This window comes from Mytilus californianus, unplaced genomic scaffold (genome assembly GCF_021869535.1).
Source record: "Mytilus californianus isolate M0D057914Y unplaced genomic scaffold, xbMytCali1.0.p SCAF_14, whole genome shotgun sequence".
Classification (NCBI taxonomy): domain Eukaryota; kingdom Metazoa; phylum Mollusca; class Bivalvia; order Mytilida; family Mytilidae; genus Mytilus; species Mytilus californianus.
The window spans coordinates 18,499,763-18,522,387 of NW_026262626.1; the positions used below are offsets into that span (position 1 = coordinate 18,499,763).

The 22,625-nt window shown below is 31.5% G+C and overlaps 1 protein-coding gene and 1 long non-coding RNA gene across 4 annotated transcripts in view; one reads left to right on the forward strand and one right to left on the reverse strand.

Annotated features, from left to right (window-relative positions):
• The window catches only part of LOC127724328 (E3 ubiquitin-protein ligase XIAP-like), a 50,262-nt gene that overhangs the window by 2,385 nt on the left and 25,252 nt on the right, over positions 1–22,625 (reverse strand). Inside the window, exons 1-5 of one of the 3 annotated variants that reach the window (XM_052231263.1) lie at positions 17,385–17,447; positions 1,882–2,734; positions 1,414–1,574; positions 784–814; positions 264–371 (exon numbers count right to left, since the gene is read on the reverse strand). In XM_052231263.1, the coding sequence (XP_052087223.1) occupies positions 264–371; positions 784–814; positions 1,414–1,574; positions 1,882–2,656 (1,075 nt within the window). In that variant the 5' untranslated portion in view covers positions 2,657–2,734; positions 17,385–17,447. Of the gene's footprint in view, positions 1–263; positions 372–783; positions 815–1,413; positions 1,575–1,881; positions 2,735–6,213; positions 6,378–17,384; positions 17,448–22,625 lie in introns of those variants that run through there. The other 2 variants (XM_052231262.1, XM_052231264.1) reach the window with 2 other exon arrangements.
• On the forward strand, positions 8,378–16,091 carry LOC127724330 (uncharacterized). The gene is made up of 2 exons (XR_007992450.1): positions 8,378–9,643; positions 15,032–16,091. It is a non-coding gene; the product is annotated as an uncharacterized LOC127724330 (long non-coding RNA).

A 22,625-nucleotide genomic window follows, 5' to 3' on the forward strand; every position in this document is an offset into this window, starting at 1 on the left:
AAATGACAATGATACATGAATTAACAAAGTACTACTAGCAGTTACTGACATGTCAGTTCCAGACTTAAATTAAACAGATTGAAAGATTATGTGTCCATCAAACCCCCGGTATGAAAATCAAGCACAATCCCTCCCGTTAGGGGTTTAGTATCATACCATCATAAAATATATGAGAAGATCATAATCCGTATCACGTACATATATGTTAGATAAACCGTAAATCGTGTTTCACATTTTTGAGATAGCGAAATAACATTCATTACCATTCTCTATAAAGAATTCCTCCACAACTTTTCCTATTGCATACTGTGGATATACTCGCATAGCTTCTACTACAACGTTTGTGTCCATGCAAGATGTCCTCATTTTATCTGAAACAGGAGAAAGATAGATAGATCTTTTATATTTCAATTTAGGTGATTACGTGAAGTGACAACCCTATACAAAAAAAAGTGTAGTGGAAATAGTTTTGTATTACAAATAGCATGGCATAGCTTAATTTAAGAAATTTCTATTCAATACAGTTTTGAGAATGATCGTGGTGTGATTCATTCATAAAATTTGAGGTTGGGAATCTTGTCAAGTGTTAATATTTCATGTATTTCACAAGACATACAAATCATTATGCATGTCATTAGTCAAGACATAACATGGTGAAACAGGGGAAGAAATCAAATCAAATCTATCAAAAGAAATGAATTCAAAGCGAATGGCTACAAGAACAAAAGAAATTGTATAATAAATAGGATTTGGAAAATTCATATAGAAAATATATTAACATACCTTTCAAGAAAGTCTTTAGTACCTTTGTATCCTGCAAAAAAGGTAAAAGTGGGATAGGAATAGGAAGATACGTACAACATTTCTACATTTAAAAGATGTGATAAAAATTGATTTGATACTTTAAAACGATGAATTGATTAATGATAAATGTACTGCATGAGAACTTCATTCTACAACTCAGTTCCAATGACTGACAATTATACTAAAATATACATAGAAACAGATGAAACAAATATTGCCGACTTCTTGATTATACTATTTCAGTCCTTAATGAAGTAACGCATATGATTGTAAGATTAGTGTTTGATTATAATTAATAGGTATATGCAAGACAAAAACGAACACCGAGGACCAAGAACAAACTCGCAAGAATGTCTGTCCATATGACACCACTTACACTATTCATTTTCATGTTCAATGAACCGAGAAATATGGGTTAAAATCCTAATTAAGAATATATCGTAAACAGTTCAATTCAATTTCAACACAATGAAAGAAGTTGCATGTGAAAAATTACTAAATACAAACAAAATTGTAACCCGATATGGGACGAACAGACGGACACATAGACCGGAAAATATATAGCCCATTATATTGAAGACAAAGCAAACGAAAGGAAAATAAATGTACCTGTAACACGTTGTGAATATATTCTTCTCCTTTCTGTTGTAAGATGAATGGACATACAGGAAACCAGCGTGTGTGTTCTCTGAATGGATTATAACTCAACAGTTGGTTTCTTAGATTGCCATCACAGTAAAAGCAGCATATTCTTTCTTTGCCACAGGAACCTATGAAAGTTTTTCGGAGATATGTTTTAAAAAGTATATAAGTATCTTGTGTTATTACTTAAACGAATTGTCTTTATTTCTACACAAAAACAAAAACGCCTATTACATTTGTAAGCTATCAAATTCAAAATCTTATGTAGAAAGGATATTTTTTGATAACATTCATTGTGTCTTAATAAATGTTTATTTATTCGAAGACAGAAGGATGCAAATCTTTTTTATAAGGTTTTAACGATTATATCGATGTTGTTTTGGTATAACTATTATATTATTATATACCAACATATACACGAATAATTTTACTTACTATCAGCAAAGAATCCTGCTTCTGCTACGCATGAATATGAGTCAATAATTCCATTTAGATTTCTTTTCCTAGCTTCTAATGTGTTGAATTCTGGATGAAGTGGGCCACTTGATACTCTTTCCCGTAGACGAAGCATCAGAGTTTTTACATTTAATTTTGGAAATCTATACATACAAGTTTTACTTTTATTCCTAAAAACAGAAACAGTGTTGTTGTATCTACAGAGTCGACAGGGACAACACCAAAAGGGTGCTAATTTTATTGACTGATAATTATCATACAAAGTTAAATCAGTACAGATTCTTGAATGTATTCTTGGTTCTGGGGCTGCATTCATGGGTTGAGCTGGCAAGAGCGCTTGTGCAATGTTGGTTGTATCTACTGAAATAGTTTCCACGCAATTGTATTCGGTTGTGTTTCTTCTATTAATATTGGCATCATCATTATAAGATGAAGCTGACGCATGATTGTTCTGATTGTTGGACCTCTCTTCTGCATTCCCTGCTATATTATGTAACGGCACTGGAATTTCAAAGTTATTTTGATGATTTGCTTTTCTTCTACAACTGGTGTCATGCTCATCAGAGAGTGAAATCACATTGCTCATCTGACTCATGTCTACTCTTGCCTTGCAAAACTTGCATTCTACTACATAGCCGTTGCCGGTGTATGAAAATCCGGTTCTGACAATTATGACAGGTGAATATGACGAGAGTGGCCAGTTGTGGAATGATGCAAGACTCTGGGTTGTTTCAAATGTATTGATATCCGTCATTTCAAAAACCAAAATTGATGTAATCTGCAGACTAAAATGTGGTTGTGATCAACACCAGTTTCTTACGATATGTTTTCACTTAAAAAAAAAGAATAAGAAGAACATTGGCTATATGCTCATCATTCATACACTTAGTCACCTGAGATCACCCCCAAGTTTTTGGTGGTGTTCGTGTCTTTAGTTTTCTATGTTATGTGTTGTGTACTATTATTTGTCTGTTTGTCTTTTTTCTTTTTTAGCCATGACGTTGTCAGTTTATTTTCGATCTCCAAGTTTGACTATCCCTCTGGTATCTTTCGCCCCTCAGTTATATTGTGAAAATAATTTCTAATAAAAAAAGAGTTTGAATGTCCTTCTGGTATCTTTAGCATATCCTTAACCGGAAATATTCAAAATTCTTAAATATACATCTAACCTATAGATTAATAGTAAGTTTGTTCACATCGATTCAAAACGATTTACACTTTAAACTTCCATATCCATAAGTCTAATTCAGTCATTATATTTATTAGAAGGAATTACAGTTTATGCTACAAGTGAAAATAGGCACTGTTATTAAAACAAAATCCCCTTTCAGTACAATTACTAGTAATATGCATTGAGCAATGTTTGGAGATTTGCCAATTTAAGTGTTAACTGTTATTAAAAATCAAAGTAGGACCTTCAGGATGAAGCAGAAACTCTAACCACACTGCAAGTTCAAGACAACCATTTAGTTTTCTTTATTGATATAACAATAAATGTAGCTTAATCTCAAATGATCCTAACAATAACTGAAAAGTCTGAACAATAATTGATTATGTTAATTTCAGACTCGCGATTTATCTAGTGAAAATTATTGAGAATGGAAACAGAGAACGTTTGATAGGAACAACAACCCGACCAGTTTTGAAATTTTCTTTTTTAGTTACAGCTTGGTTTTTGTTAAATTGATTCCAGATTTGCATGTATTTTTTTCATAGCAGAAACGAAACGTTATTCACACCACCTACATATAGCTGAGAAATACACATAACAGGTGTCTTCAACTTGCAGTGAGTAGTGAGACATTGATCAGCATTGAAGAGGCCGAACATAATTCTGATTACGAACAGAAAACGGTAAACCTTTGAGCAGTTGCTTTATGATTTGGCAAGTGCCTGAATTCAGTTTTTTTTTTTTATATACGTTGCTATTTTTGTCTATATCATATTGTTAACAACTTGTCTTAAATTCACGGGCTACGTATTTTTTTGCGACTTTCGCTCATAGAAAAAATGCAAACATACAACAGTCAGGAATACGTCAAACTAAATATTTGTGTATATAAATTTCCAATATATATATTGTGCTTCATAATAGGCTTAAAAGGGAAATAGACGTATCCGCTCAATTAAGTTTGTTTACATTATTTAAATCATGCTTTAAACCAAAAAAAATAATAATAGAGTATTGGTCACCGTGATATTATTTCTAAACAACTAGTTGTTCAAGGTTGTAAAAGCGTTGATCATGCGGACGTTGTTTTTATATGAAATGCTTCCACGCTTTTAACAACATCTGATTCAGTTAACGCTTTAACACAATGAAATGATCATAATTATCAAAGAAGCATTTGATTCTTAAATAAAAGTTATCTCTAACATAACCACACAACACATTTGTCCACATCAACCTCTTAACCTTAAAAAGCTTACATACAAACAAAGAGAAACAATAACTGTAAACGTCATATGGTTCTTATAGACAACCTGTATACTTGCACACAATGTTGTACGTTAAGACCAATTTTTCGTGTGCACAAACCTTAAAATTCCAGAACTCTTCTGATAGTCATTATAGTTGTGGTAATACAAATTTAATAAAAATTGCTCAGCATGAATTTAAAGGGGAAATGAAGTATATACCGCCTTCAACAATGACTAGAACCCATACTAAACTAGTCAGTTCTAATCTGAACACGCTCAAAAAATAAATTTTAACAGATGCATAGGATATAAAAACATTTGCAATTGTAAATACTTTCTTATTTATCTAAATTACTTATACCAACTAAAAAATAACACAACAAACACCTGTTTCCCTTTTCTCGTAGTTGACTTGACATATGTGCACTTCCGGTTATAACGACCATGAGATTGTGTATGATTCTCGAGGAGGTTATTTACAATGATATCATGAACCGTAAATCTTATTATAGAAAGTTCAGTATGTGTGACGAAGTTATTTTTAAACAATAAACCGAAACAAAGTTGTTCAATACTATAAAACGATGAATCAAATGCATAAGATTTTGTTTTGTATACTTTATTTAACTACACACTCTAAATACAATGTTGTTCGCGTTTTAGTGAGTTTTTGTTTTTTGTCTTTAATAAGACGTGAAATTTTGGGAAGACATTGTAAATGTTTAGTCGACTCATTAGGCAAGACAAAGCTTCTACATCGTGCTGAATATGCCCGAAAAGCTAGCAACTGAACGTTAAGCAACAAACAATAAATCAAGCAAAGCATCTACCATCGAAGATTTAAACGACAAAAAGTAAGCAATTCCAAACAATTTTAGAACAAATTAAATAGACTATATAATTTCGAAACCATCAACAAGTTAGAATGAGTATTATTGTTATGGATTTACTTTTTTGGGTAAAGTACATGTACAAGTATGTCCCCTATCCAAAACCCGAATTTCATATTTTTAGTTTTGGCTTTCAATCAAAGATTGTATATATGTCATTTTTCTTACCGAAAAGACTGTGTGCAAACTCGAACCTTTAATTAATTCAAGACAGTATCAAAGTTAGGAACAGATGACTTTATCAAAAAGGTGCATATGACCATGAAATCCTTAATTTCTAATCAATCTAGAAAGATATGTGAATCACATCCCTACCAGCTTCTTAATTGACAGATGTTTACCTTTTTTTAGTTTCCAAATGAAAAAATTAATTCAAGTTTAAAATATTGATTTAAAGTTTCGTGTATTCAAATTGAGGTCACCCACAATCTTAAACGAACCATTTTTAATCAAGTACTTTAGAGATTAGCATAATATTTATCAATGAATATCAATATTTTATTTTTAAGTTTAACTAAAAATAGACGCAGAAACATTAATATATATGTAGGTTAATTTCCTTAACCAATTGCGGCAAACCCGTCGTTTTAATGTTACATATTCTTTTTCTAAGTGTATTTATAAGAATATGAGATGTGAAATAATTGCCAATAATATAATTATCTATCAACCTTAGTTTTCATAAACGTGATGTTATCCACTATGTTGGTCACCGTGCAGTCTTCAGCAATGCACAAATTTCAAACCGTATACACAGCTATGAGAGGTACCGACATGACAACATGAAACAATTCATCAGAAAAAACAAAAGGACTGAATTAAAACACAAGTAATGAAAACAATACACGGCAGAGTGTCATGAAATAGTCCATTTATGAATGATAGTAGGTAGGAATTATCAGTAATAATAGTTATAAACTGTTTATGGTGTATCTTGAATGACACAAACATTTTAAGATCAATTTTGAAACATAAATGACATTGATATATTGAAGCTTACCACTTCGTGTATTTCAAGATTGATCCAGGACCTTCTCGTTAAGGATAGAACATACTATTAGTTTCAATCGTTGACGTATTCATGTTATTTACAAACAATGTGAATCTTCTAGAAGTTTATTACGTCATAGATTGGAACATTCGAGAAGATACTAGTCTGTCACATGTTAATTATAGGACTTTAAAAATAAACTTAACAAACACCCTTGCCTTGTCTTTTAACTGACTTTTCATTGGTTTATTATATATAGACACTGTTTAATAAAATGTATATATAAAGTACCAGGCAATTTCAAAAAGGATAATCGGGAAGTCCATAACAACTGACACTTTTATCTTAGTTAAATGAATAGTGCAAAGATAATATTTGAATAGGTTTTGTTTCGAACATGTATATGTTCTTTAGGGAGCAACCATTTAACTTGTAAGAGGGAGGGGATATGGTCTTTGGTCTGAGTCAGTAATAAATTTCCCATGAGGTTAATTGGTATTTCCTTTATTTCATGTCATGGTATGAGCACACTTACTTCATAGGCGGATCCAGGGGGCCGGGCCCCCTCTTTTGTGGGGAAAATGTGGTTGATGATATAGGGAATCACTGGATCATGACTGGAGCGGCCTCCTCCTTATGTCAGTCAGCCTCCTCCCTTATCAAAATTTCTGAATCTGCCACTGTTTAACTTTCTGTTTTCTTGTATTTTGATACGTTTAGACTTTATTTCTGGTAATTCATAACAGATCCGATTCCTGGTCAGCCGCTTCACAACGATAAGATGTAGTTTCCTCATTTTTGTCCAACAAAGTTGGACACAGAATACTTCCTGTTATGAATGTTGAATGCACTTAAAATTGTTCGTAACATGCTCTCTAGTATTGCTGAACAGAATGACCCCATATCGAGTTAGCAGATTACATGTATAAGTGATGGGTCTAACGTATTAGCATTTTCCGTATCTAATGTCTTACTCTGGATTGGTCGTCCTCATGACTGTATTCTTTATTTTAAGGCATTATGTCTCTATGCATTATATGTTTTGCCTATTATTCTCCATTCTTTATATTTAAGCACCTTATTATTCTTTATTCTATATTTTTTTGTTCCCATTATTTATTATTCTTCAAAACTCTATGTCAGACACCCACTTTTATAATTTAAAAATTTTAATTGCGAGTGGGGATATACATATTATGTTTCCTGCTTACGCTGTCTAAATTCAATGGGCATGTGTCTTTTAGATACAAATATATGCAGTTAATTTGGCCTTCACCTATAAACAGTATTTTTTAAATCCAGACTATGGCCTAGCTGAAATATAAATCCAATAGTACTATAAGTTGGTTCCGAATATACAGAAAGAATTTTGTTTATTTTGACAGATAATTAGAATAGTGATACACAAATTAATTTCATTTTACATTTATAACTTATTTTGACCATTGCCTCATTCTCACTTTGTCAATATAAAGGAATAACACATTGGAGGTTTAGCTAACTATACAACCAGGTTAAACCCACCAGGTTCTATTGACTTCTGTATTTTCTATTTGGTATATTTGTTAATAACTTTAAAAAAAAAATCTGAAATGTACCGACTAAATTGTAATTTGTTTTTAATTTTTTTTTCCATGTTGATTGTTCTGTAACGATTGAAAATACGGACTCCAAATAGAGAACTCTGAACTTCATATTTTAAATACATACTTTTAATGCTCTCTACCGCTTTCAATACATATATGTGAAATACATGTATCAATATCATAAGAGAAATGTCTAAATTTATACGAAGAATCTCAATGTCCTATGTTGATTAGAAAATTAATGGATAAAGTCTACAAATATAAGCTTTATTATTTTCTTTTTTTATCGATAAAACATAAAATAATAGAAAAGTCTAGATTTGTCAATTTGAGATATAATAAAAAGTCAATAAAAACATCTCCTTTATGCGTTAAACCTTCTAGTTTAAACAAAAAAACTTAATTAAAACTAAAGGATTCAATTTTATAAGTAGTGCACGTGAGTTTTTCTGTTTTCAAGACGCAATATATGTACACCACCTGCATATTATGTACTCATAAAACTTGTGATATATTTGATCTATGTGTACGGTAAATGTATACGTTTTGGTAAAAGCTTTTAAATGAAACCAAATATGTTTACTACTTTGAATTTATTTCTTGAAGTGAGAAATGCTTTGTAGTATATAATAAACAAGTGATTGGTATTGATGTTTTAGATTATTACTGCTTCTCAAGAAACCGCGAATTTTCGCATTTCCAACCGTCGACTCCGAGACAGTCGATGATTAGCTGTAATCAAGAAATTGCAAAAGCGACAGTTCACAGGCACAATTGCAAATACTGAAATGATTTGTATTTTCTTCAGTTCGGAAATGCAAAGAGATAACAAATTTCTGTATGTCCCCTTTAAAAATGTGTTTAACAGAGATATTTATTTTTGGCATCAAACAAACCAGTGTATTAATGACATATTGCACATTTCCTAAACCCGAGGCAAGACTGTTTGTAAGCTCCACTAATATTTTAAGTTTTAAAATAAAGTACTTTACTTAGTCACTCATTTGTTGTTTATATAAAAAATGGAACATGCTCGATTGATTCTTCTCTTTTAAAAAATAATACTAAATCGGTACATGTACTGTGATTTGAAATGCCAATAAGAAAGTGCACTCCATATGAGCAACTGAATTAGCAGTCATTCGGTTTTTTTTTTATTTACTTTTATTTTTTGTTGTGATAAGCAAGTCTTTTTTTAACTGTTAAAGAATTTGAAGTATTTCAATTGAGGCCACCAACCACCTTAACTGTAGTTTTTTAACAGATTAGTATTGAATGTATCAATAAATAAAGTAGATCTAAAAATTGAAGCGGACACAATATTTCGGTCATTTGCCTTACCATTCACTGCTGATACATGTACAAGTCGCATTGTTCACATCCAATGACGTCATAATTAGTTGCTATTTTTTCTAATATGAAGAAATGTGTAAAAATACAATTGACTACAATTCAGTATGAACATAATATGTAATATGACTGCTAATGAGACAAATATGCACTGGGAGTCCAAATTTCTTTGATATAAGCAACTATGGATCACTATACGGCCTTCAACAATGACCAAAACTCATCAAGGTAGACCGTATGATCAATGAATATTACTGTGCATGATAGTATCACCAGCTCATTAGTCAGCACTTTTTTATTGCCACGAATATAATTGATATGTTGATATGCTGTATACTTACTGCTTATAAAATGTTTAGATATTTGAAACACTCAGGTTTTTCTTACCCCAGGAATAGACTGCCCTATCTTTATATCAGATTAATCAATTGTTTTGATTTTAGATCAGTTTCAAAGTCTTATGAAGACTAAACACGCGTCTGGCGAACTAAATTATAAGTCTGGTACGTATCTTATGAGTTATTGTATTATTTAATTATTCGAAAATTCTATTTATTATCTCAAATGAGGCGGGCTTTTTATGAGGGGTATCAACAGTTATTTCTCAGAGTTTCCGATTGGCTCATGATATATATTTCGGATACTCATTTTATTTTGTTTCTGAGAGGTCTTTTCTAAATACGTAAAAATAAGGGGTTGAAAGTACAACTTGGCATCTTAGGTGTGTTTGAAACAGTCATATGAGGAATTGAAATTGTCTGAAAAAAAATTGAAAACAACACGTTTAATAATTTCATGCGTCTGCAGCGCTTTTCTGGATTTACCTTCATCAGGAACGCTCAATGCTAAACATTTGAAAACCGAGGGATTCTTATTTTTTATTACTACTTCCATCATGCTGTTTTTGTCAATAAATTTGTATTTCAATTTCGAGCCGGCCACAAACTGGAAAAATTAACAGCTGTAGACTTTCAGGGTTTTGTTTTTATATTCATCCATAGCACGATTTGGTGTTTTTAGTTATCGTTCTGGTATAATGCATCATAATTTGTTGATAAATTATTTATTCTTTGTTGGTTCTTTTTATATCCAACATGCGACTCGAAATTCAACACGGAAAGTTCCTAATCAAATGGCAAAATGTAAATCGCATACACATAAAAGAATAGATAACAACTGTCATATTCTTGACTTGTTAAAGTCATTTTCTTATGTAGAAAATTGTGGATTAGACCTGGGTTTGTAGCAAGCTAAACATCTCACTTGTATGACAGTCGAATGAATTTCCTTTATATTGACAACAATGTGTGACGAATTTTGAAACACAATAAAACCGAAACTAAGTTGTGCAACACTTTTTAACGATGATTAAGGCGCATTTAACTTTATTTGTGATACTTTTATCGATCAATTATTTGACTGCACACACTAGATATAATCTTGTTTCCGTTTTAGTAAGTAATCTGTGTGTGTTAAAGTGCATTTGTGTATGTTTACAGTACAATCAATGATATTGGGTTTTATTTAGTTCAGATATTCAAAGAGAAAAAAAGTACTGGCAGCTCTATGAAATGCACTGTAAGAAAAGTGCACAAAAAAGGTTACTCAATTTATATAGATTCATTAAAAGAGAGAGGACTATCATACAATAATGGCTGCTTGCATACTTCAAGATATATTGCAATTATTATCAATATCATAAAATAGATATGATTAAAAAAAAATTATCATCCGGAATTCAAATCAAAATATGAACTGTAGATTTGTAAAGGTTTTGGTCGTGTAAGACTGTGAAATAAGGAACATTTAAATATTCCGTAATATTTCATCTGTCACAGGACGTTAAGCTTCTATCAGCGAAGGTCTGGACGACAAATAGCAAAGTTAAAGGTTAAAACAATTAAAAACAAAAATTCAAAAGTTTATTCGGAACAAAAGCAAAAATCGTTTGAATTTCTATCTGTATGGATATGTTATTTTATTCCTTTGATATCCTTTTATAAGCCATTGTATACGTATGTCCCCTACACAAAAAAACGAAGTATTTAAAAATAACTTTTACCTTTTAAAGAAAAATATAATTGAAAATATTGCCACTGTTCTATTTGTCTAGCTACAAGTTCTGCATGTTTAGTGTATGTTCAATGGTGTTAATATGTCCTTTGATTGAGTTAAGCTATTTCAGTTGATATTTTATAGTGTGTCTTTCTATGTTGGGATGTTACACTATTGATTCAGAAAAAGGGTGAAGGTTTGGTACCATTAAAACGTTTAAACCCGCTGCATTCGTTTGCACCTGTCCTAAGTCAGGAATCTGATGTTCAGTAGTTGTCGTTTGTTGATGTGGTTCATAAGTGTTTCTCGTTTCTCGTTTTTTATATAGATTAGACCGTTGGTTTTTCCCGTGTGAATGGTTTTACACTAGTAATGTTTGGGGCCCTTTATAGCTTACTGTTCGGTGTGAGCCAAGGCTCCGTGTTGAAGACCGTACTGTGACGTATAATGGTTTACTTTTATAAATTTTGACTTGGATGGAGAGTTGTCTCATTGGCACTCATACCACATCTTCTTATATCTAAATAGTTGGTTAGGACAAATTTGACTAATTTTTCGTTTGCACAAACCTACTGATTTCCGAACTCTTCTGCAATTCATCATGGTTGAAGTAACACCTACGACGTTTGACAAAAACTACTCAGCATTTATAAAAAGGGGAAACGATGAATATAATATTACTAAACAGCACCCAGAAGTAAACATACGGCAGTGTTCAACAAGATGCAAGATTGAGTCTGTACAATATGTTCAGTTCAAGATTGTAATGTTCAAAAGAATAAATTTTAACAGGTGCCTAAAATGTATAATATCTACAATTGACAATTCAATATGTTGTTATTATTACATCTAGCTTATATTGAAACAAAGTTAACACACATACATACTTTCTTCAATTTTTTCCTCATTTATCATGAATCCAAAATTTTAATATCGAATTTTGAGTATGGAGTATGTGTGACGGAGTTTAATCAACACAATAAAATACCAACTAGTAAAGCACAACTAGTAAGAAACACCGGTTTTTAGTACAGAATGTTTTTATTATCAATTCGATGACTACCGATACTAAATATAATATACATCCTGGAAAGGACATAACGTCTAGACATAACTCTGAAAAATTATGACGTCTATTAAGTGTATTTTATTTTGAAGTGGTTACAACGCAAAACATAAGAAAAAGCCCACCAAATTTTACCAGAAATTTGAATCATTTTGACTTAACGTTACTAGACATCAGAGGCTCATTTCGCACAAATACAACGCAAATTGATAAGTTATACTGTAACGTTCATGATTTAACTAGTAAGACTATTTATGAAATGAGTCGCTTGTTTTATGTTACAAAACATTTTATATGTGTCATTGTTATTTTTGTTCTTAAATTGCTATTTCAATATTTGTGTTTATCATAATTAGGGAAGTTCAAGATGTCTTGCTAGCTTGATTTGGCGAATCTATAACTATTGAGCATGGCAAACATTAATCTTCTTACAATGTGTTGTTCCATCAGTCAGTATTTACAATCACCTGTTCTGTCTTCCGTCGAGGTGTACTCAAAGCTTGACATTGTGTATATGCACTGCCGGTTATAAAAACATTTTTTTTGTGGTTCGGGGTGGAGGGGAAGGGGGATGGTATATATATATATATATATATATATATATAAATATATATATATATATATATATATATATATATATATAAATATATATATATATATATATATATATATATAAGTTTTGGTAAAAGCTTTTGAATGAAACCATGGAAGTGAGTTGGGAATATGTCAAAATAAATATTTTTGAATATAAATACACGAAGCAAATCTCGAATATACATTGCGCTTTGGAATTGCTTGAAAACGGCGTATTATATTATTAGCCTTGTACCTTTGTGGTCTATACCCTGCTGGTGGACGTTTCGTCCACGACGGTATCACCAGCCCAGTAGTCGGCATTTCGGTGTTGACATGAATATTAATTATACGGTAATTTTTATCATTTTCTGCTTACAAAAGTATGAATTTTTCGAAATACTAAGGATCTTCTTATCCCAGGCATAGATAACCTTAGCAGTATTTGTCACAACTGTTTGGTTCTCAATGCTCTTCAACTTGTTTGGCTTTATAGCTGTTTTAATCTGAGCGTAACTGATTTGTCTTATGTAGACGAAACGCGCGTCTGGCATATTAAATTATAAGCCTGTTACCTTAGATAACTATTTGACCACTGGGTTGATGTACCAGGTTTACAATTTGATACCAGGCTTACAACTTGATTCGCCAGATTCGCGTTTCATTTTCATAAGACTCATCAGTGACGCTCAGATCTAAATAGTTAGAAATCCAAACAAGTATAACGTTGAAGAGCATTGAGGGTCAATTTCTAAAAAGTTGTGCCAAATACGGCTAAGGTAATCTATGCATGGGATAAGAAAATCATTAGTATTTCGAATAATTCATACTTTTGCAAATACAAAAAATACTCAACATTAATATGATGAATAAAAGGTAATTATGAAGTATAAATCTACAATTTGAAGTAAAAGTAATGCAGTGGGCAGCAAGATGCAAGAGTTTGTTCAATTTCTTCAGTTGTAGTTTGTACCCGGACGAAAGAATGAATTTTAACAGATGCATAAGATGTAAAAAATCAGCAATTGACGAAATCAATATCTTTTTACTATCATAGCTAACTTATATCATAACAAAATGGAAAACAAACATTTACCTTCGTCAATTTTCTCTTAATTTATTTCGAATCCTAAATTTTCATATAGAATTTTGAGTATATGTGACGGAGTTTTATAAACACAATAGAACCTCAATCAAGTTGTGCAATACTATTTAACGATGAATAAGAAGCACCGGATTATTGATACAGGATTTTTATTTATCAATTCGTTGACCTCCTGAATATAATATACTTCCTAAAAAGGACACGATGTCTTAACATAAGTCTGAAAAATTGTGATGTCTTGTAAGGCTATTTTAGTATGATGTGACGGCAGAGTAAGACCAAATTTGCCCTTCAAGATATAAGAATTATTTGGACTATACCAGATACCAGGGATTCGTTTCGCGAAGTATCTACGATAGAAATTAACACTTCATACTGAAATGTTCACGATTTAAAGAGTATTTTAAGTAGTAAGATTATTTGTGAAATGAGTCGCTTGTACAAAAATGTTCCTAAAAATTTTATAATTATGTTTCATTTATATTTCATTGTAAATCATTTTCGTTCTTCGAGTGTTATTTCCAGTGTCTGAGTTCATCTTCATAAGAGAAGTTTAAAAATGTCTTGTTAGCTATTTCAAATCAAAGGATTGTTGTCCCAAAAGCCAGAAAAGTATATAGATCAAATTGATTGGATGAGTCCCGACTGTTGAGCATGCCAAAGATTCAGTTTCTTACACATCGTTTGTGTACTGCACCAGTCAGTGTTTACAATCACCTGTTCTGATTTCCTTCGTGTATTCGAAAGTTGACTTCACGAATGTGCACTTCCGGTTAGATACACTTATTTTTGTCGATGTGGAAGTGGGTAGATGTACAAATTTTGGTGAAATTTTTCAAAGAAACCAGATATATTTTATACTTAAAAATTGTTTAATAGAAGTTAAATAGTTTATGTAGTTTATAAAGTAACAAGTGACACATTAAGAGATATTGCTGGGTTTTTTAAAACGCGAATTTTTCTCATTTCCAACAGTCTTATTTTGACAGTCTGTCAGTGTGAATAGTTGGAATCGAGAAATTATAATAGAGACATACCTACTGCAGCTGTTATTAAAGATACGGATAGAATTTTGGCTTTTCTTTATTTCAGATATGCTAGAGAAAACAAGTTACTTGACATCTTTATGAATTTTACATTAAGAAAAGTACAGAAACAAAGGTTACTACATGATATACTAAATTATTTAAAGAAAGAGGACTATTATGCAATTTATTTCATAATTATTGATTTATTAAAAAGATATGATAAACAAAATAAACCATAATTCCGGTAAATATTTACTGAAGTTCCTGGTCGGGAATAACTCTGTTATAAGGAATATTCAACTACTACTATAGTTCGTGTTTTTATGAAACTTGCATTTTTTTGGCAGAACATGTTAATGTGTAGACTTAATTAGCAAGCCAATGTTTATATATCGTTCCGAACATGCTTTCAATGTTTTAACATTGGCTACAATTATAGGGGGAGTGTTGAGATATCACAAAAAATGTTTAACCCAAGGAGCCTCTTGCCTTTATGTTTCTTGTATGATTTTTAATTTTAGTTCATTGATATGTTTTGGAGTAAAGTATGACGTCCATTATCACTGAACTAGTACACATTTTTGTATAGGGGCCAGCTGAAGGTGGCCTTTGGTTGTTTTTTCTCTTTAGTCGGGTTGTTGTCACAATTTCCAAAAAACATTCCGAATTTTAATATATGCAACTTTACTTTGGGTAACCTACACTAAACAACACTCAACAACTAAAGCTTTTTTTGTCAAAGATCTAAACTACAAAGTGTAATCTTTAAGGTAAAACGATTGCCTTCAAACATGTCATATTTAGAACAAATTAAACAGCTTATATTTACATGATTAATTCGAAACGAAAAGCAAAAGTCGTTAGAATTTCTACAATTTGTATGGATATGGATTACTGTTTTTATTTTATTTTTTGTGTGGAAGGGGGTTATGAACATGTATGTTGCCTATGAAAATCCGAATTTGACGGAGATATTTATCTTTCTCTTGCAATGAAAGAATGTATGCATGTCATATGCATGCTTTCCTAACCTGTGATAAGGCTGTGTGCTAGCTATACTTATTTTCTAATTAAAAAACCTGTACTTTGTCACCAATTTGTTTGTATAAAGAAGTAAAAATGAATGTGTGCGATTGTTTCTTTTGTAAAAGTAAACTGAACTGATGCAATGAGCCTATTGTGACTTTTAATGATATTACTTGAGATTGTTCTTGCCCTTTAAAAAATGGCAATTTAATTAACATATCTTATTGTAAAACGTGCACAGAGGAAACACATCTTTTAAAATTTCCAAAACAATATTTAATGAGACATTGTCCTTTATTTTACTATACATGTATGTGAGCATATTTGTGCAGTGAGCAATACATTAACTCGATTGCTTTTACGCAGTTTATGTGCCTTGGAAAATATACTGCAAAATATTTTTATTTAAAAGATTCAATTAGTGATATCATTTTCTGTAGTGTTTTAGTACTGTACTTCTTTATAATACCCTTGTCTTATAAGGTGAAGCATAGCATAAATAACATTTTCGTCATGATATTGTGACCGAGGGGAAACTCGACATTTTTGTAAGCTGTAAGTAAAAAAAATTAATTTCCTGGGCCATCAAGAACACATTTTTGATCAAATGAATGCACTCATATCAAAACCAAAGTTGACAGACAGTTAATTTCGAATATTATAACTATTTTTTTTTTTTGATAAGCAAGTTTTGAAATATTGACAAAGAGTTTCGTTTATTTAAGATTGAGGTCAAACACAATTTTAAATGTCCCGTTTCACACAAATTCTTAAGATTAGCTTACAATTTATTTCCAGTGAATGAAGTAGAACTAAAAATAGAAGCGGAAACAATATGTCGGTCCATTTACCTTAACCAGTAATCGCAAAATCGCTAATACATTGTACATGTACAGTTCATACAGTTAACATCCACTGACTTAAGAGTAAGATGTTCTTTTCTAATATAAATTTATTTATAAAAATACAACTAACGTGATATGATTGCCAATGAGACAACTATCCAACGGATTCCAAATGTTAATGTTAACAGCTATAGGTCACCGTACGTCCTTCAGCAATGAGCAAAACTCATATCGTATTGACAGCTATAAACGGTACCGACATTTGAAGCAACCAGTAGCCTGATTTATAACATAACAATAATTAATGAATGTTGTTTTTTTTTGCATGATTGTGGCACTCACTACGGAAGCCCATTTAGGACCTCCCAAAATATATATTTGAATTCGAAATCACGAATTTAAATCGTTATCACGAATTGTATAATATGAATCTTGAACTGTGTATGGTGTATCTTGAATGACATAAACATTTAAAGGTCAACTAAACATTTATTTTTTAGACAAAAATGGCATTGGTGTAAATTGTCGATTTTTGATAAGGCTTACCACTATAAGTATATTTCCAGAAAGATCTAGAACCTGTTCCGTTAAGGATCTATGATATAATGTTTACTAAAAAAGGTAATCGATGACTTATTTACAAACAATGGGAATCCTCTAGAAGTATATCACGTCATTCGGAACATTCGAGAAGATACTCTGTCAAAAACCCCCACGTTATTTATAAGACATTAAAATGAACTTCATGTATCAATGCAGTGATCATTTTTCAAATGATTTATTTTTAGAACAGTATGTTACCTAAAGTATATCCCAATCGTCATACGTTCTCAAGTCTCAGTCTCAAGTACTGCTGAACAGAATGACTGAATGATATTTAATTAACAGCTTATCAGTGATGGGTGTAGCGTGCGGGCCTTTTCCTTATCTGTTAGACACCCATGCACTTTCTGTTATCTGAAAATTTGAGGGGATATACTTAAGTTTTTTCTTTACGTTGCCTGACAATGGTCAAGCTGGATTAACAATATTATTAGCTGGTTTCGAATATAAATTGAATATTTTTCATGTTGACAGATAATTAGAATTAAGCAATTTTTTGGGGGTATTCATATATTTGAAAACAACAACAATTAGTTATTTGGTAAATTTACAATTTATGTTGTCCATTGCGTTTTCAAAAAAAAAATATGCCGTAAGAGTTCATGGTAATAAAAACAAGTTGATCGACTAAATTCGATCGTGTATATTACAAATGTATTACAGCAGTAAAACAGAAGTAAAGGGTTTTCGTTGTTTTCATAGCAAGACTATATTTATTTCGGTTGATCATCAAATTTTGTCCATATAACGGAACTATAAACAACAGTCTTTCAAGTGGGAGGTTTAGCTACCTATGGAATTAGGTTTAATCCACCATTTTTGTTAGAAAATGCCTATACCAGGTCAGGAACATGACAGTTGTTCTACATTCGTTCCGTTGGTTGATATAGTTCAAGTTTGATGTTGTCAGGTTTTATTGACCTCCCCTTTTATAAATTTACCATGGAGAACGTTATTTTTGTAAAAACATTTTTTTTTTATGAAATCTTAAATGTGACGACAAACTGTGTTTTATAATGATAATGCTATAATAGCGAATTTCCTTTTTTTGGAATACGAATAAACATGTGAACACACAACACGATTTTTTGAAATTGTTCCTAAAAGTTGAACTCCATACTCCATATATAAAAGACACACTTTTCTAATGATTGCATCTTCATGATTGCCGGTAACAATCCTGTAATAGGGGTAGATTGGGATGAAGAGCCTGACATTTCGACTGCCGTTGGAAATTGAGGATATATTTGATAGGAACAGAAATTTAACAGGCTACCTTTGGATCCCTTAAAGAGTTGTTGCAAGGGTTCTTAATGTGCAGAGAGTGTATCATTCTATCTACACGAGGCATCAGGTTTAACGGCCCCATTCTGACATGACGTGGCTGCGTAATAATGCGTTAACTTTCCTCTACCAATAGACATCCGAGGTCATTACACGAACCACCAACAGCCAACTCCTCCAAAGAAAAAAAGTTTCTAAAGAGAAACTCAACAACGAAAAACACACTATTCAGATAATTCGACTTGGTACATGCACAACGTGTGGTTCGGTTTACGTCAGCACAAACTGTTCTCTTTTAATATTCAGACAGCATGTGTGTGGTTAACGTCAGCACATACTGTTCTCCTTAAGTATTCAGACGATATATGCCTCGTCGTTAACACTAACAGCCTGTGCGTGAATTCTAACAAATGATAATGATAATTAAAACAAAGAAAATCTATGAAGTTTTAATTACAGCATTACATTTGAAAAGCTACTTAAAATGTGTTCGCTACCACTAAAGTTACCAAGGCGGTTGGTTACATACTTTCACAGTAGACATACACATTTTTTTATTTCTAAATATACCGGATTATTAATTATTATAATAATGATTGTGAAAAATTTTGAATGATTAACGCAATTACAGAGAGTTTCATTACTATGATAAATAAAGGCAACAGTAGTATACCGCTGTACAAAAGTATAAAACCGATTGAGACAAAACAAATTCGTGTAACAACGGAACAACAGAAACACTGAAGTGCAACAAAACATACGCCAACATACACAGAAACAGACTATTTGATTACAACTGCCATATTCCTGACTTGTTACAGGACATTTTAAGAAAACAATGGTGGGTTAGAAAAAATGATAACCCTTGAGGTATGCTTCAATAAAGTATTTTTAAACTGGGCAGTGATTGGTATGACTGAAAAGACGTTTAATTTGCTTGCTGATCCCGTTAAAAGTCATGATTTGTTGAAGGACAACGCATTGTCGTTGTTCCTTTATACATGTATTCAAAACTTCATTACCCAAAGTTTGCGAAAGCGGCAGGAGATTAAGAATTGTGAATGTTAGTAGTACAAACTTGTTCGGAGAATTGAATATGGTTCTTTATCTTACTTTCTATAGATTTATGGGAATCTGATTGGTTAAAAGCAACCGCGTGGAGACCGTGTATATTCCATATTAGGTTAGAAGGGTTCCGTGTTAGGTTATTAGGCGGGGCTTATTTCAATACACGGTTATAAGGGGTGTTACTTACCTTCATAAAACAACACGGTGTTGGGGGAAAATCTTAAAGGTTTCAACAGATGAAGAAACGCTCTCAACCCATATGGAATTTACTGACCCCATATATATATATATTAAGGTCACTAGCACACTATGGAACTAATAATATTGTACAAATACATGAATACATAGATGAATATATTGTTGAATATGATTACATGTAATATGCGAAATTAAAATAACTTAGTCTTTCAAGCAAAAGGGATAGCAATAATTGAAACAAAGTGATTATTTTTATTAAACATCGAATTTATTTAAATCAAATGGTAATTAAGATGAAGGTAATATCCTTTTTTGTGACAAGATTATTTGTTATATAACTAGGATTAACCTCTGATTTGATTAAACCAAGAAACCTGTTAATTTATTTGAATTATTAACGAGAACCCCATCGTCCCGGAAAGATTGTAACTATGTCAAACAAATTTCGTTTGCAATTTATTAATATAACGGTTTGAGGATGATAATCCCCTAAATACATATCCTTTTCAGATTATGTCAGAAACGATGACATACGTTTAGTAGTACACTGTGTCATTTATGTACATGTACCTATGAAAATATTGAATTTTATAAATATATAAAGAAAGGCACACCCTGTATAATCTTGTTTACAACAAATAGTCGAAAAGTCAGCACGCTGTAATACCGAGATGATATATTTATTTTCTTTAAAACAGGGCACCAATGTCTCATTTGCGGTAAAACGTTTACCATGAAGAATGACCTTCAAAGACACAATGATTTTATCAACGGCAACAACATGGTTACGTGTTTGAAATGCAACAAACGTTTCAACAGAAAAGACTTTTGCAAATACTGACTTTTTCTTCGAGACCAAGAGTGACTATGACCTTCACGTCACATCACGTCATTTGGAAAAAAATGTCAGTGTACGTTTGCGAGAAAAAATACAAACAAGCAAGATTTAAAGAAACATCGACAGACATGTCATTTTCTTAAATTTAAATTTTTCAAAAACGTATAGTACATGGTATCGGGTTAAAATAAAGATATTAAACGACATTCAAGGGATTAAGTTGTAAATTATTTTCTAAAGATCGAAAAATCCTGTTGTCATCAGGTCGAACTATTAAGTTGTTAAAGATTCAAGATTCAATATTTTATTATAGTCTCACCACATACAATTACATAAATTTACAGAATACAGTAACATAAAACATACATGTATAACAAAAAACTTTACATTAACATCGTATGTGCCAATCTTATAAGATTCATGAGAGACTGTACAAATACATCAAAATACAATTCGATAATGTACATATTATAAGAATATAACTTAAACACGCTAATTAATACATTAAAAAGTTCTATTAGATATTAAATAGAAATACGCAATATTTCGCTAAACAAACTAGCTTCATCAGGCGTGTGCATCTCTCAAGGTGAAATCGGATGCATGACAAAAAATGTTATTGTAGCTTGAACTACATAAAATTTGAGTAAAAGTTTAACATATTTATTGATGTTCTATAAAAAATATATGTTTGTAGCTTCAACTACATTAAGTTTGAGTAAAAGTTTAACATATTTATTGATGTTCGATAAATGGTATGAATTTCTATAAATTGTATTAATTTCTATAAATCAATTTCTATGATTTCAAGATTATGGTTGTGATTTGTTTTAAATTTTTTTTCGTCTCTTTCATTGAGTCCATCAGGTTCAAGAGTTTGTAACTGGTGCATCCAAAATCTCTCTCTCTTTTGTCTTCCTTGTGTATCCCAATTTTTGTTTTTTTCAATGATTTGAAATCTGACGTTTTCAAAATCATGCCCTTCTCTTAAAAGATGTCTTGTTATTGGGCAGTTTCTTTCTTTTGTAAAAATGACCGATGGTTATTCAGTCGGATGTTGAATGATGTTTATGTTTCACCATCATATTGCATCTTGCAAGTTCCACATGTTATAACATGAATACAATTTTGCATTTTGCAATTTGATGTTATAAATATATTGTATTTATTCTTTGTGACTGTGCTGACGAATTGGGTTTCAATGTTGGCGACTTTGCAGCACTTTCAATTGCCCCTTCCGCATGGTTTATAACCTCCTATTGTCGATATCTCTTGTTTAGATACTTAAGATGTAACCAGAATATCTTTGAGGTTTTTGGGTCTGCGGTAAGCCATAACGGGAGGTGATGGAAAAATCTCTTTTAAGGAAGGATCATTTTCAAACAGACGCCAGTGTTTATTACATGCAATTATATATAAAACAATTTCTTCTGATAAAAATGTTATAGTAGGTTCTAGAAACACATTCAAAAACTTAACCGTATAGAATAAGAAAATTAATTTCTGATAAAACTTTAAAATCCACGTTCAAATTTGCAGCTTCATAGAACAACATGTGTCTAAGATTTTCGTATAATGGACATTTTAATAAAACATGTAGCTCATCTTAATACTATTATTACATTAAGAACATGTTCTTCCGTTTTTTATTTTTCTTTCATATCTATCTGTTTCTATTCTCAGGGAAGCAACTCCACATCTAAATTTAGCAAAAGCACTTCTAAATTTAGGTGACATTTTACATTTCAAGTAAGGTTCAGTATTTTGATCTGAGCGTCACTGATGAGTCTTATGTA